General features: G+C 37.3%; 1 protein-coding gene across 2 annotated transcripts in view; it reads right to left on the bottom strand.

The window, feature by feature from the left end:
* The window catches only part of cacna1fb (calcium channel, voltage-dependent, L type, alpha 1F subunit), a 38,755-nt gene extending 27,918 nt beyond the window's left edge, over window positions 1-10,837 (bottom strand). For both annotated transcript variants that reach the window (XM_065246909.2, XM_073816222.1), the window contains exons 1-7: window positions 10,602-10,837; window positions 9,912-10,017; window positions 5,392-5,531; window positions 3,701-3,846; window positions 957-1,109; window positions 674-870; window positions 481-584 (exon numbers count right to left, since the gene is read on the bottom strand). In XM_065246909.2, the coding sequence (XP_065102981.1) occupies window positions 481-584; window positions 674-870; window positions 957-1,109; window positions 3,701-3,846; window positions 5,392-5,531; window positions 9,912-10,017; window positions 10,602-10,783 (1,028 nt within the window). In that variant the 5' untranslated portion in view covers window positions 10,784-10,837. The remainder of the gene's footprint in view (window positions 1-480; window positions 585-673; window positions 871-956; window positions 1,110-3,700; window positions 3,847-5,391; window positions 5,532-9,911; window positions 10,018-10,601) is intronic.
* Between the last annotated feature and the right edge of the window lie 1,828 nt (window positions 10,838-12,665).

Raw genomic sequence — 12,665 nt, 5'->3', positions numbered from 1 at the left:
TTCAAACTGATTTGCAGACCGATACACAAAAAACCTGATTATACACAAACATACACATACTTTCTAGACATATTATTCACACATACACCCTTAACAGACCACCACATTTAATTCTGATGAACATTTATTATTTAAGTTTGCTTCTTGTTTTGTTTTTTTCAAATTAAGTTAAAGGCGGGATGCATGAATTTTTAAAAAACACTTTGGAAAAGGGAGTCAAGCCGAGTACCAAAACACACTTGTAGCCAATCAGCAGTAAGGTGCATGTTTACTAACCGACATCGTTGCCTGGGTTGTGTATGTGTGGGGCGGGTCTATCAAAAGAAGGACCAGATTCTATTGGGGTAGGGGCGTGTTTGTTAAGGTGATTTCTAATATCAACATTGGCTTTCAGAGATCATGCACCTCGCCTTTAAAAAAAAATTTTTTGTCTTAGTTTTCAACTTTATTATATTTTAATAATACCATCTAAAAGCTCACCCGCTAAGCACACCCAACACAAGGTTGAGTACAAAGAAGGATCCGAAGATGACCAGGCTTACAAAGTAAACCCACGGCAGCTCAAAACCAATCGCATCGTTCATCTGCAGAGATGAATGCACATGCAAATGCAATGGTATCAGTGTCGTACCAATCACTTAAAAGCCTTAAAAGCTGCAGATGGCTTAGTTACCCAGTACAGAACATCTGTCCAACCCTCCATTGTGATGCACTGGAACACTGTTAACATGGCAAAGAAGAAGTTATCAAAATTGGTGATGCCACCATTAGGCCCATCCCATTTTCCCCTGCACTCAGAGCCATTGACGATACACTGGCGTCCGTGACCCGCAAACGCACACGGAAGTGGGTCATCATCCGCGTAATTATCTGTGAAAGAGACAGACAGATAGATATGGAAAGTCTCCTCAACTGTGTAATGCACAAACATATTTTTTGTGTTTGTGCGTAGTCACCTGTGCCTATAAAATAGCAGGTGCGATGCATTCTTCCGATGAAGAGCTCCAGTCCGATGATGGCGTAGATGATGATGACAAAGAGGACAAGCAAAGAGATGTGCAATAGGGGAACCATTGCCTTCATTATAGAGTTTAACACAATCTGCAGGCCTGAACACACACAGCAGAGAAATCATTGCTTTTTAATACATCCTTCACTTCTACAGAAAAATTAACTGGATATTGTTTCGTATTCATGTTTCGTTCATTGCCTTTAGTAATTGGTTGTGGCTTATCTAACCTTTGTAACTACTAGAGGTCTATTTGAAATTTGTATTTTCAGAACCATGGACAGCGCTCATTAATATTGTATGCAGCCAGTCCATCTGAAGACCAGAGGATCCTGAATCCAGAAAGTTTGAATATGCAATAACACTTTACTTGAAGGGGTGTTTATAAGACTGACATGACATCTTCATAATCATGACATGTGTTATGAACATGAAGGAGATTTTATGCACATTTATGACATCTGTCATTAAGTGTCATTTGTTCAGTTATGTCATTTTTATTGCAAAGATGACATTGTTTGAGATGTTTTTTTATTATAACTTGACATAAACCAATGCATTAAAACTTGTAATAAATCTGTCATAAACATGACATAGCAGATAATTATCAACCTTAAGAAAGTGCCTAGCTTTATGGGTTAACATTACATTAAACTGTCATTTAAATGTCATTAAGTGTTTATACTCTGTAAACAAAATGCAACAGACACGTCAAAATATTATACTTAACTTTATGTATGTGCACAATACACAAAAAAAAAAAGAAAACTAACAGAACTTGTCCTTCCTCACACAAAGGGTTCTGAAATTTTCTGACATAGAAAAAAAACGTACAAAACATTTAATCGATTTAATTAATTAATTACATTTAATTAACTGTTTTTCCAGCGATATGGACTCTATGCTGCATGCCTTAATACTGTTTTCATTTAATTTTAGGTGAATCGGTCTCCAAATGCAATAAAATACCATTTTATACATTTTAATTATGATTATTATGATTATTATTATTAAATGATTGATTTTATTTGTAAAATACATGGAGGAAACTTAAAAAAAACATTATGAACTAAATAATATTAATGACATTGTTATAAAACTAGTTGACAGAGTATTAAAACGTAAAGACATTTTAATGCCAATTTATATTTGTACCACTGTAGTTGAGGTCAAGAAAAATATTATGACAAGGTTATAAAACTAAATGACAAGAGTATTGACACTTAAAGGGATAGTTCGGTTAAAAATGATATTAAACCCATGATTTACTCACCCTGAAGCCGTCCGAGATGCATTATGTCCATCATTTTTCAGACTAACACATTTTCAGTTATTTTAGAAAATGTTTTAGATCTTTCAGTTAATCAAATGTGAAGTTATGGGGTCCACGTCCTTCAAGTGCAAAAAATCTGCATCTATCCCTCACAAAACAAAATCCAAACGGCTCCACGATGATAAACAAAGGCCTTCTGAGGGTTGTTTTGTTGTAGAAATATCCACATTTAAAACTTTACAAACGAAAATAACTCCCTTCCGGTAATGGAAGAGTTTGGATTTCTTTGGGGAAGGATATATGCACATTTTTTGGACTTGAAGGACGTGACCCCATAACTTTACTGTTTAGCAGCTGGAAGATATAAGACATTTTCTAAAATAACTGAAAATGTGTTTGTCTGAAAAATGACGGACATTTGCATCTCGGACGGCTTCGGGGTGAGTAAATCATGGGTTTAATATAATTTTTGGCCGAACTATCCCTTTCAAAACAAATTAAATTTGTATCACTTGGTAAAAAGTGGTCAGTTATGTTGTCTTGGTAATGTCAAGTTGTCATGACAAGTTATGATGAATTGGTTTATGTCAAGCTGTCCTAACAAAGACATCTCAAACAATGTCATCTTTGCATTAAAAATGACATAATTGAAAGAATGACACTTGATGACAGTTGTCTTAAATGTTGCAGTTGTCACAGTTGTCATGGTTATGGCATGTGTCATATCATGATTATGAAGGTGTTATGCCAGTCTTATGAACACTCCTTCAAGAAAAGTATTACAGAATATGCTTTGAAATCTTTGTAGTATTGTAAACCTAACTGGCCCAGTAAAAAACCTAGTGATGTCGATGTACTGGTGGTAAAAAAAACATGATTTATAAAACATGAACCATTTCAGAAAGTTTTTTTTTGTATAACATTTTTCACTGTATGACATTCAATGTAAGCTTCTACCTTTAAAACATTCATCTTCTCTACTGATACAGCCTAAATACTGTATATGAGTATTTGGTCCATTTCTGCAGGTGGACAAGCTTTTTTTAAATGAAGCTTAATTTTAAAAGTACAATAAAAAGAGATATTTCCAAGAGCAGGAATCTCTCAATGGGAAAGTCACATAGAGTTGAAATGGTTAGAAAGGTAATTACTGCCAAAGCACAGCCTCTGGTCACAACAATGATTCAAGCTTATCAGGTCAGGACGCTGAACAATTATCATGATGCCAAAAAATTTCATCATAAATGTCAACTATTTAAAACGCAAGTGTATGTGACTGCTTTCTGCCTGAGAACTTATTTTAGTCTATATTGCATTTAGAAAATGGGTGCTCTAATGGATGAAATACCAGTGCAGTTTTTTGGGAAACATATTTTCTTATTGTTTCCTATAACAAACACACACACAAACAAACTCACTGGGCACTCCGGAGACCAGTCTGAGAGGTCGTAGGACCCTGAAGGCTCTGAGGGCTTTGACATCCAGACCTCCTGGCTTCCCTGGGATGTGGGAAGTAGTTTCACCTGATTTATTAGTAACAGTCTCTAAGACAACACTAAACAGCCTGCAAAGCAAAAACACACATATATGTTGTTTATTAAATACAAATATATAGAGTATACATAAAGCATCTCATGTATATATAGATATACACTCACTTAAAGGATTATAAGGAACACCTGGAACATCTCTTTAAATGCCACGGCCTACCTGAGCATTGTTTCTGATCATGTCCATCGCTTTATGACCACCATACCCATCCTCTGATGGCTACTTCCAGCAGGATGATGCACCATGTCACAAAGCTCGAATAATTTTAAATTGGTTTCTTGAACATGACAATGAGTTTACTGTACTAAAATGCCCCCCACAGTCACCACCCAAAACAGAATCTTTGGGATGTGGTGGAACGGGAGCTTCGTGCCCTGGATGTGCATCCCACAAATCTCCATCAACTGCAAGATGCTATCCTATCAATATGGGCCAACATTTCTAAAGAATGCTTTCAGCACCTTGTTGAATCAATGCCATGTAGAAGGCAGTTCTGAAGGCGAAAGGGGGTCAAACACAGTATTAGTATGGTGTTCCTAATAATCCTTTAGGTAAGTGTATAAAATAGCAGAATGTGTCACTGACTGATAATTCATAAACTAGTATGGAATGTTCACATTTCCCCAACAAAAAACTAACTGGAATGTGGTATTTGGTGGTATTCACTGCTGTCTGTTAGGGCACCATGAACTGGTCTTTAGAGACTGGTGTTGTGAAACATAAGCCAGATGGATCATAATTTTCAGGTTTCCCACCTCAGTCATTTTTGTGCATTCATGCAAACATCTACACAAATTCATACACACGCGCACACACACAAATACCCATCGGATGGACTGAGCTTCAAAAAATGATGTTTCATTTTTTTGTGCTTGAATCACATCCACCTGTCCATTAGCAGTTCTGCCTACGAGCTTCATGAAATCACTAATCAATGGTAAAAAAAAACTCTCAAAAAGATGCTAAATGCTTGGCACAGTCATCTTCCTTTAGATAATTAACCATCGCTCTGACCAACTGGCCATTAATGACCCCAGAACAGCTGTTTAGTCCCATTTTAGCAGGACAGACAGAGCTCGAGGGATCGTCTCTCTTTAAACACACTCTATGCCCACAAAGAAGATGAGTTTTAACTGTGGTGCACTATGAAAGACTGATTACTTTTTAGAAAAAGAAAAGAGTATTTAAACTTCCAGCATGCACACGAGTGCAACAAAATGTTGGTGTGTTAGCTCTGTATTGTAAGTCAGATTAAGAGACAAAGAGGAAGAAGAGAGACAGAGCGAGTGTGTGTGGACTGACAGCCAAATCTATCCAGATAATCCAGGAGAAAGAGAGAGCAAAGATACAGAAAGAGTGATATTTGGGAAAAAAATGAGAGAAGAGAAAAATAGAAATGCACGATAAAAGGACAATAAGAGAACAGCTGTTGGCAATTACACAACCTGAATTCAAATCAACTGTGTGAATTAATATGCAAGTGAATCATGGGAGAAAGGCAATGATGTCATCTAGGTTGATAATGACTCATTTGAAAGTATATTAAAGAGGCCCATACCCTACAATGACAATGACAAAGTCAAGTAAATTCCAGCCATTGCGGATATAGGAGCTCGGATGCATGACGAGACCGTATGCCAGGATCTTCAGAAACGTTTCAACAGTGAAGATGATCAGAAACACATATTCAACCTGTTCCTGAAGACACATAAAGGACAAAACGAGGGTTAGAACAAATACAGTACATACAATATTAATTAACAATGCACTTATTAACTAATATAAAGATAATTAAAATATTTTTTAAACTATGAACTGTTGATAAAAATTATTTTTGGCAGAACATTAATACTACAAATCTATACTGTTTTGAGCCTGGGACAAAATTTAAAAACTTGGCATACATTTTTTTTGGAGTGCTACTGTATACGAAGGCCCTACTTGGAACAGCTTGGAAATACTTGAGGTACACAAACCATACTGGCAAATCATTTAAATACCACTTAATTGTCAGTATAAAAATAACATATAGAGTTAAAGTGTGAATGTATGAAATAATGTGTATTAGATTCTGTATACCAAACATTTGTTCATGTGGGTTGTTTGCATGTGTGCCTGTATGACCCTGTGACCTGTCTGCATCAGTGAACAAGAGACAAATTAAGAGCCATGGTCTTCAGTCGACCCACTAGACTTTGAAATGGGGAATTTGAAAGCGTTTCAAAGGATTACTAATCTCTCATCCTCTCTCTCACTCTCTCTGTGGTGCTGGTTTACAACCACTCCCTGTGACTGTGGTACACATGCATACTCTCTTCATAAAAATAAGTACAGTAATGAAAACCACAAAAGAACCATACACAATCTTTAAAAGTGTCTGACAGAAGTGCAAGGGCAATAACATATGGACAATAGCAAGCACACACATACACTGCAGTTTTTGATTTAATGCAAAGTGGCATTCAGCACAAACTTCCATTCTGTGAACCATATGTTTCTGTCTGAGGTATGCAGACGGTTTTTGCACAACATAAGGTATTTCTGGAGTTTTTAATTGCTCAATTGCTTCCTCAAACAATCAGATAGATCAGGGTAATGTGTATAAGCTTTCTTTAGTATAAAGTTTTACCTGACTCACTGATGTAATTGCACATGTGAGCTAAGAGTACTGAATGAATGTCTTTGAGTAATGAACCAAAGGAAACTGAAAAAAGACAGTGGTGGGTAGTTACATGCCAAATAACTGATAAATATATGGCGGAGAAAACAATAAACTGGTTTGGTGGACATTGCTAATTAATATCAAATGAACGTTCATTAAAATAGAATATGTTTTGAGTGTGTGTTTATGGGTATTTCACATAAAAAGTAATAATATCAATGCATTATTGAAAATGTTAATTACTGCATTTTTATGTATTTCTTTACACCCTGTTTTAATTCCATATCTTTTATTCATTGTGAATTAATATTGTGCATCCTGTCAGCTAACTTCAATTAAATTATGAATTAAAACACATTCTCGGTTTAATTCTGAATGTGTGCAACCCTGACGAATGCAAACACACTCATTAAATTCAAACCTCTTTGCACCTAGAATCCAGGATCTGAACAAAGATACAAGAATAGAGAGAAATAGAGAGAGAAAAAGATAGAGAGAGTGATGGGGGAGGGTGCTGGGATACAGGGGAGGAAGAGTAAGCTGCTTATCAGGACCAAACGCATTTACAGCAGCCAAACGAACAGGCAGCTACAATCTCCCTGACCACCACTCTCACTCTCTCTCTCCCTCTCTCTCTCTCTCTCTCTCTCTCTCTCTCTCACTTTAAAATTATTTTGTTGTCTTGCTATCCTCTAAACAAGCCCAACAGCAGGAAGGTAATGCAGGTGGACTTAACTCAGATTTTATTATGCAAAAACCCTGAGGTGAATATAAAACAGTGTCATAACTTGGGCCACTTATTATGCATTTTCCCCCAACTTTGAATTTACTTTTACATAAGGGTGTTTGTTCAGAGATGTGTTTTAAACTAAGCAGTTTATTTACTGTAATAATTTAGTTTATTTCTAACTAACAATGTCCAACAGCAGATATACCTTATTTCCTTCTCAACCGTCATCATAACACAAAATCATGGGGAAAATTATTGGAACTTTTGGAAATAAATCTCCACTAAGCAGGGGGTTGAATGGCATCAACATTAAATGTGACCTTGTCAGAATTGTATAATCTAATTTTGAGATTACGAGCATTAAAATTTGATTTCATATTAATTTCAATCTTTGACATGACCTTACTCAGTGTACATTTTCATAGAATGTTCTTTACATTGTGTAGGATGATTTTTATATACAGTCAGTGGCGGCCGGTGACTTCTTTTTTTGAGGGCGCTTGATGCGAAGTTCGCCACAACATGTATGTAGCCCGTCGTGTGTGGTTCATAATTTCAAAATATGTGTTCTGCGCATTGAGGGATCCTATGTGCATCATGTGTCTGGTCAAAATAATTGCCTGCTCTAAAGGGTTTATGATAAAAGAGACGCTCGCTGTTTGCCAGATACCCCATAATCTCATGCGTAATCAGAGTTTACTGTTAAGGGAGTGTCTTGCGTGTATTTTGTGAATGTGAGCGTCTCTTTTATCATAAACATTGACGATTGTGTAGCAGCAGGCACTTACAGTATTAGTATTTTGACAAAACACTTGATGCACACGGTTCACATGACGCAACAAACATGCAACAAACGCATATTTTGAAAACACAAGCAATACACATGAAACTCCAAACACTTATTTTAAATTTGCGCCCCTCGGATGAGCAGTCAAGAGCCACCACTGGATACAGTAGAAAATGGCAAATCACAAAAATATTTATTTTCACATGCAAGCCTTCAAATATAAAGGCATGGGAAATCATAAATTATCAAACTAGTTTTCTGAATATAGCATTTATGTAACAAAAATGCAATTTGTTAGTTTTAAAAAACACTCCTTAGAACATAAAACCTACGCTTTTTCCACAACACTTTAATAATTTTCTTTAATATTTATGTCCTCTAAAAATACACATTCAGTTGGTGACTCTGAAAGACAACGCTGGCTGTGATGCCTCTTAAAATCATTCCTTCATTAGTTTGTGCTGCACTGCGGTCAATCATCTTGGATGCTCATTCTACCCTGTTGTGCACGATTGTGGTTCAATGTTCATTTCAGTGTCTCTTTCCTTTCGTCCGCATGTAAATTCTTCTACTTCTATAAAAAGAAAGTGACACTCTTATGGGACTGGCAGGAGGCAAAGCCTGAGGGGGGTCATGTCCATGGTCCTGATAACTCTCTCTCTCATTTCCTCTCTATCTCTTTCTGTTTCTCTCACACAAGCCTTAGGGAAGATCCCCTCCTCTACAGAACCTAACAGCACGCCCTGCTTGGTTCGGCATTCGACAAACGTGGAGCAGTCACATTTTGGTTGACTCGAAACGACAGCGGGACAAACTCCAAAGCTCACGTGTATAATTTTATAAACTCCAGTGCGGAGAGTTATGCGGGGACTTTGCCACTGAAGCCTGTTTAAATGAAAGGTGTTTTATTTTGGTCCGGCTCCACTGCCATAACAATAGCTAGGGGCCCTGTCTTTCCTCTATGATTTCTCAGTGACCTTTGCTTTGCATGCCAAGGTGAAGCCGTGCTGTGACCGAGCTCATGCAGTTTCATGTTGCCTTAGTGCAGCCATGAAAGAAAAACATCATTCCAGCCCCACCACTCCGAAGAAGGAACAACCACCAGCACATTCATGGTATACATAACATAAATGTATTCTAAATAATATGATTTTCGGCTTATGGATTCAATGCATGTGGACAAGTGAAATAAGTGAAAACAAAATGTTATTTAAATAATAAACCAATTGTCACTTTAACTGCACCTGAATTAACATGGACAGCCTTACAATTCCTTGCAATGTTCACTCATTCATATACCACATTCAGACTGAAAACCACATCTTGGTGACACAGTTTAACACCACAACTTAAATGCATGAAGCAAAATTTGCATGTGGACAATTACCATTTGAATTACCAATGCAGTCGTATATAGAGTTAAGAATTAGGATAACTCTGATAACTTTTAGTAATTTAAATTTAAATGCATTTAGACATCACCCACCTTCAATTTAGACAGCTACACTGAACCAAAATTGTCTATTTTTTTTTGCTTACTTGGAGAAAGTGCTTCTTTTTGATCGCCTAAAAACACATCCCCTAAGGCTAAGCTATTAAATGACAGATACACCTAGTAAAGAACCAGAAAGGGCAGGCCATTGGGGAAGAATTTATATTACATAAACACACATATATGCTTCTGATTGCACCTGAGATCCGTAACACATCTCCCAAATAGGTCAGCAAGAAATTGGTCAGCACTCTGTTCCGGGCACCATCCGAATACATCTGATCACCAAACAACACCCAGTATGTCTGGTTAAACTAAAACGCCTTATGTAGCGGTCAAAAACTCAAAAGTTAATCAAAATAGTATCAGTTCAAGTGACATGTATTAAAGTAGCTTTATATACTTACTAGGTCATGGTTTGTGGCATTTGAATCATCTTCGGGAAAAGGCTTAGAGACCCCCAACGCCACACAATTAGCAAAGATGGCCAGAAGAATGAAGATATCAAATGGTCTGGAGTCAGACGTTAAGGTAAAATGCAATTTTACAACTTATTAGTCAGCCTTTCTGTTCATTATTTACACATTTAAAAATAAACATGCTAAAAAGGGTACTTCACAGCAATGCCACAAAAGACCATTTCTGGTTCTGCAACAAACTTTTCAGTCTAAGGTTTCTACAAGATTCATTCCTATCTTATTTTTATAAAGTCTGTAGAACAGGGGTCTCCAACCTTTTTGTGAGCAAGGGCTACCACAATGGATAAAACATTATGGAGAGCTACTTTTTGATATAGTCTACTCAAAACTTTGTTTTAATTGTTGATTTTATTCTATTTTTTCTTGTTGATATGTTTTATCATTGCTTAAAATGTTAACATAACCTACATAAAAGAAGCCTAGCTAATATAAAAAATATGTAATACAGAAATATTTGGCGGGCACCTCACAGACTCTGTGCGGGGCAACCTGTTGCCCGCGGGCACTATGTTGGAGACCACTGCTGTAGAACATCACTGCACTACACATTTTATATTATACATTACATACATATTAATAATAAATATTTTTGTGAGTGACTGAGTTGTAAATGGATACTTCCATTCTACAAAATGCAGAACGGCCCTGCGAATGGGGTTGTTCAGTTTAAGGCAGAAAAGAGCTCTGGGTGCCCGTTGCACTTGGTTGGAACCCTGGACCTGTTTTTTCATGTGTTGACTTTTCTTCTTTTGCGTTCCGGTGGAGCTGGTGGTGGAGTTGAGCGTTTCAGTGCGGTTCATCTTCGGCTGTTCGTTCTCCTCCCATCCATCCCTCTCTTCCTCCGTGCCCTCGTCAGCTTCTCCTCTTCCTCCCCCCTCCTCCTCTTCCTCTTCGCCACCACCCTCCTCTTCCTCATTGGAGTACCCATTCCCTAAAGAGAGAGAGAGAGAGGCTTAGTCAGTTAATGATGGGTAATATATGTGGATGACACAGCAAACAACCAGCTGCTGATGTCTGAGAGCTAAAATTAACAAATGTGTTTTAAAAAGACTATTCTTAAATGCATGACGTCAATAAAAAGTCTTACTTTTTCAGATTACCTTTTGACTTCAGTAATATCCTTGAACTTTTTATTTAATGCTAATCATTTAGCTAAGAAACATGGGTTCTTTTTTTAACAATCAAGGTGGTTACTACAGCAAGTTTTCCCCTCATTTAGACAAGTGGGTGGAGGGCAATAGGTCAAAAGAACTAAAAACGAACCACTTTGTTAAGAGGGTAAAGAAGATAAAGAAGACAAAGCTTTCTAATCTGTCACAGTCTCTGATGAACATGAGGACTCTGCACTAGGTGAGGAAAACCACACAGTAACAGCTGTGACCTATTTCCTGTAAGCCATACAAGGGGGGGAGCTGAACGGGATTCTGGGCCAGCGGTTTCATACGCGAGTACCTGTGGACTCATCGTGCTAGCATCTAGCAAAGCTTGCTGACAGCTAACAGAAAGAATCAAGGGGAAGGGGGTGACAGGGAGAGGACACTGCGCTGATAGCAAATTATAACTTTATTAATGAGACCTCAGTGAGACCATAGGGAATAGTTTCAGCCAGGGATAACAACAATCACTACTGCGGATTATCATCTAAAACTGGTGGGCAGGAAAAAGAAATGAACTTTGTGTGAGGTGTAAATAACTGCTGCTGTGTGCTGATAAAGGTCCATTCTAAATGGAAATTGAAGGACCAGTTTAGCGTGTCATTAAGAGAAGGTAGTAGTATGGAAAACAGTGAGATTTTTTGGTTTACATTACATCTTTATATAGCCCAAACTGTACTCGCTAAAACAACATACCAGTACATTAAAAGGGAACATATCATGAAAATCTGACTTTTTACATGTTTAAGTGCTATAATTGGGTCCCCAGTGCTTTTATCAACCTAGTGGAAAATGTAAAAAAGATCAACCCAGTAACTTAGTTTTGGTAAACCATTCTCTGCAAGCATGTGAAAAAATAGATAATTGAAAGTTGGCTCCCCTTGTGATGTCAGAAGGGGTTAATACCTCCCCTTAATCTGCACTATCCAACTATGGCACTGCCATTTAGTGCAGAGATCAGCTCATTTGCTCTTAAAAGGACACACCCCAAAACAGCACATTTTGGCATATTTATCCAAATTCATCCATCATATGCCCATGAACTAAAGGCTCTTGTCTGGTTGTGCTCTGATCTGAATAAAATTGTATAGATTCTTTCAGATGGACAGGTATTAAACAATGGAGTAAGTCTTTTCATCCAGGTTTAACTGCACTTTTCAGTTTAATCTCTTAAAAAATTATAAACCACATTTACATTCTTGCAGACACTGACCTAACACTGAGCTACAGGAATATGCAACACGACAAACTGCATATAGTTGTTTTGTGTATTGTTATATTCTGCATTACTTTGGCAGGTCACATTCTTTCTGATCCCATTTTTAAACCCTAGTTAGTGTGTAATGTTGCTATAATAGCATAAATAATACCTGTGAAATGATAAAGCGTAAAGTTCACTGCCAGGCGATATATTTTCTTTAACAGAATTCACCTTTGAAAGCCTACAGCAAACGGCAGGTTCTGGACTACAGCCTTCTACTTCCTGCTTTAATGACGTCAGTAGAACAGTTTCTTGACTAAACTCCGC

Source organism: Paramisgurnus dabryanus, chromosome 11 (genome assembly GCF_030506205.2).
Source record: "Paramisgurnus dabryanus chromosome 11, PD_genome_1.1, whole genome shotgun sequence".
In the NCBI taxonomy this organism is placed as follows: Eukaryota; Metazoa; Chordata; class Actinopteri; order Cypriniformes; family Cobitidae; genus Paramisgurnus; species Paramisgurnus dabryanus.
Note: the sequence above shows the minus strand (reverse complement) of the source record. Positions and strands in the feature narration are given on the sequence as shown.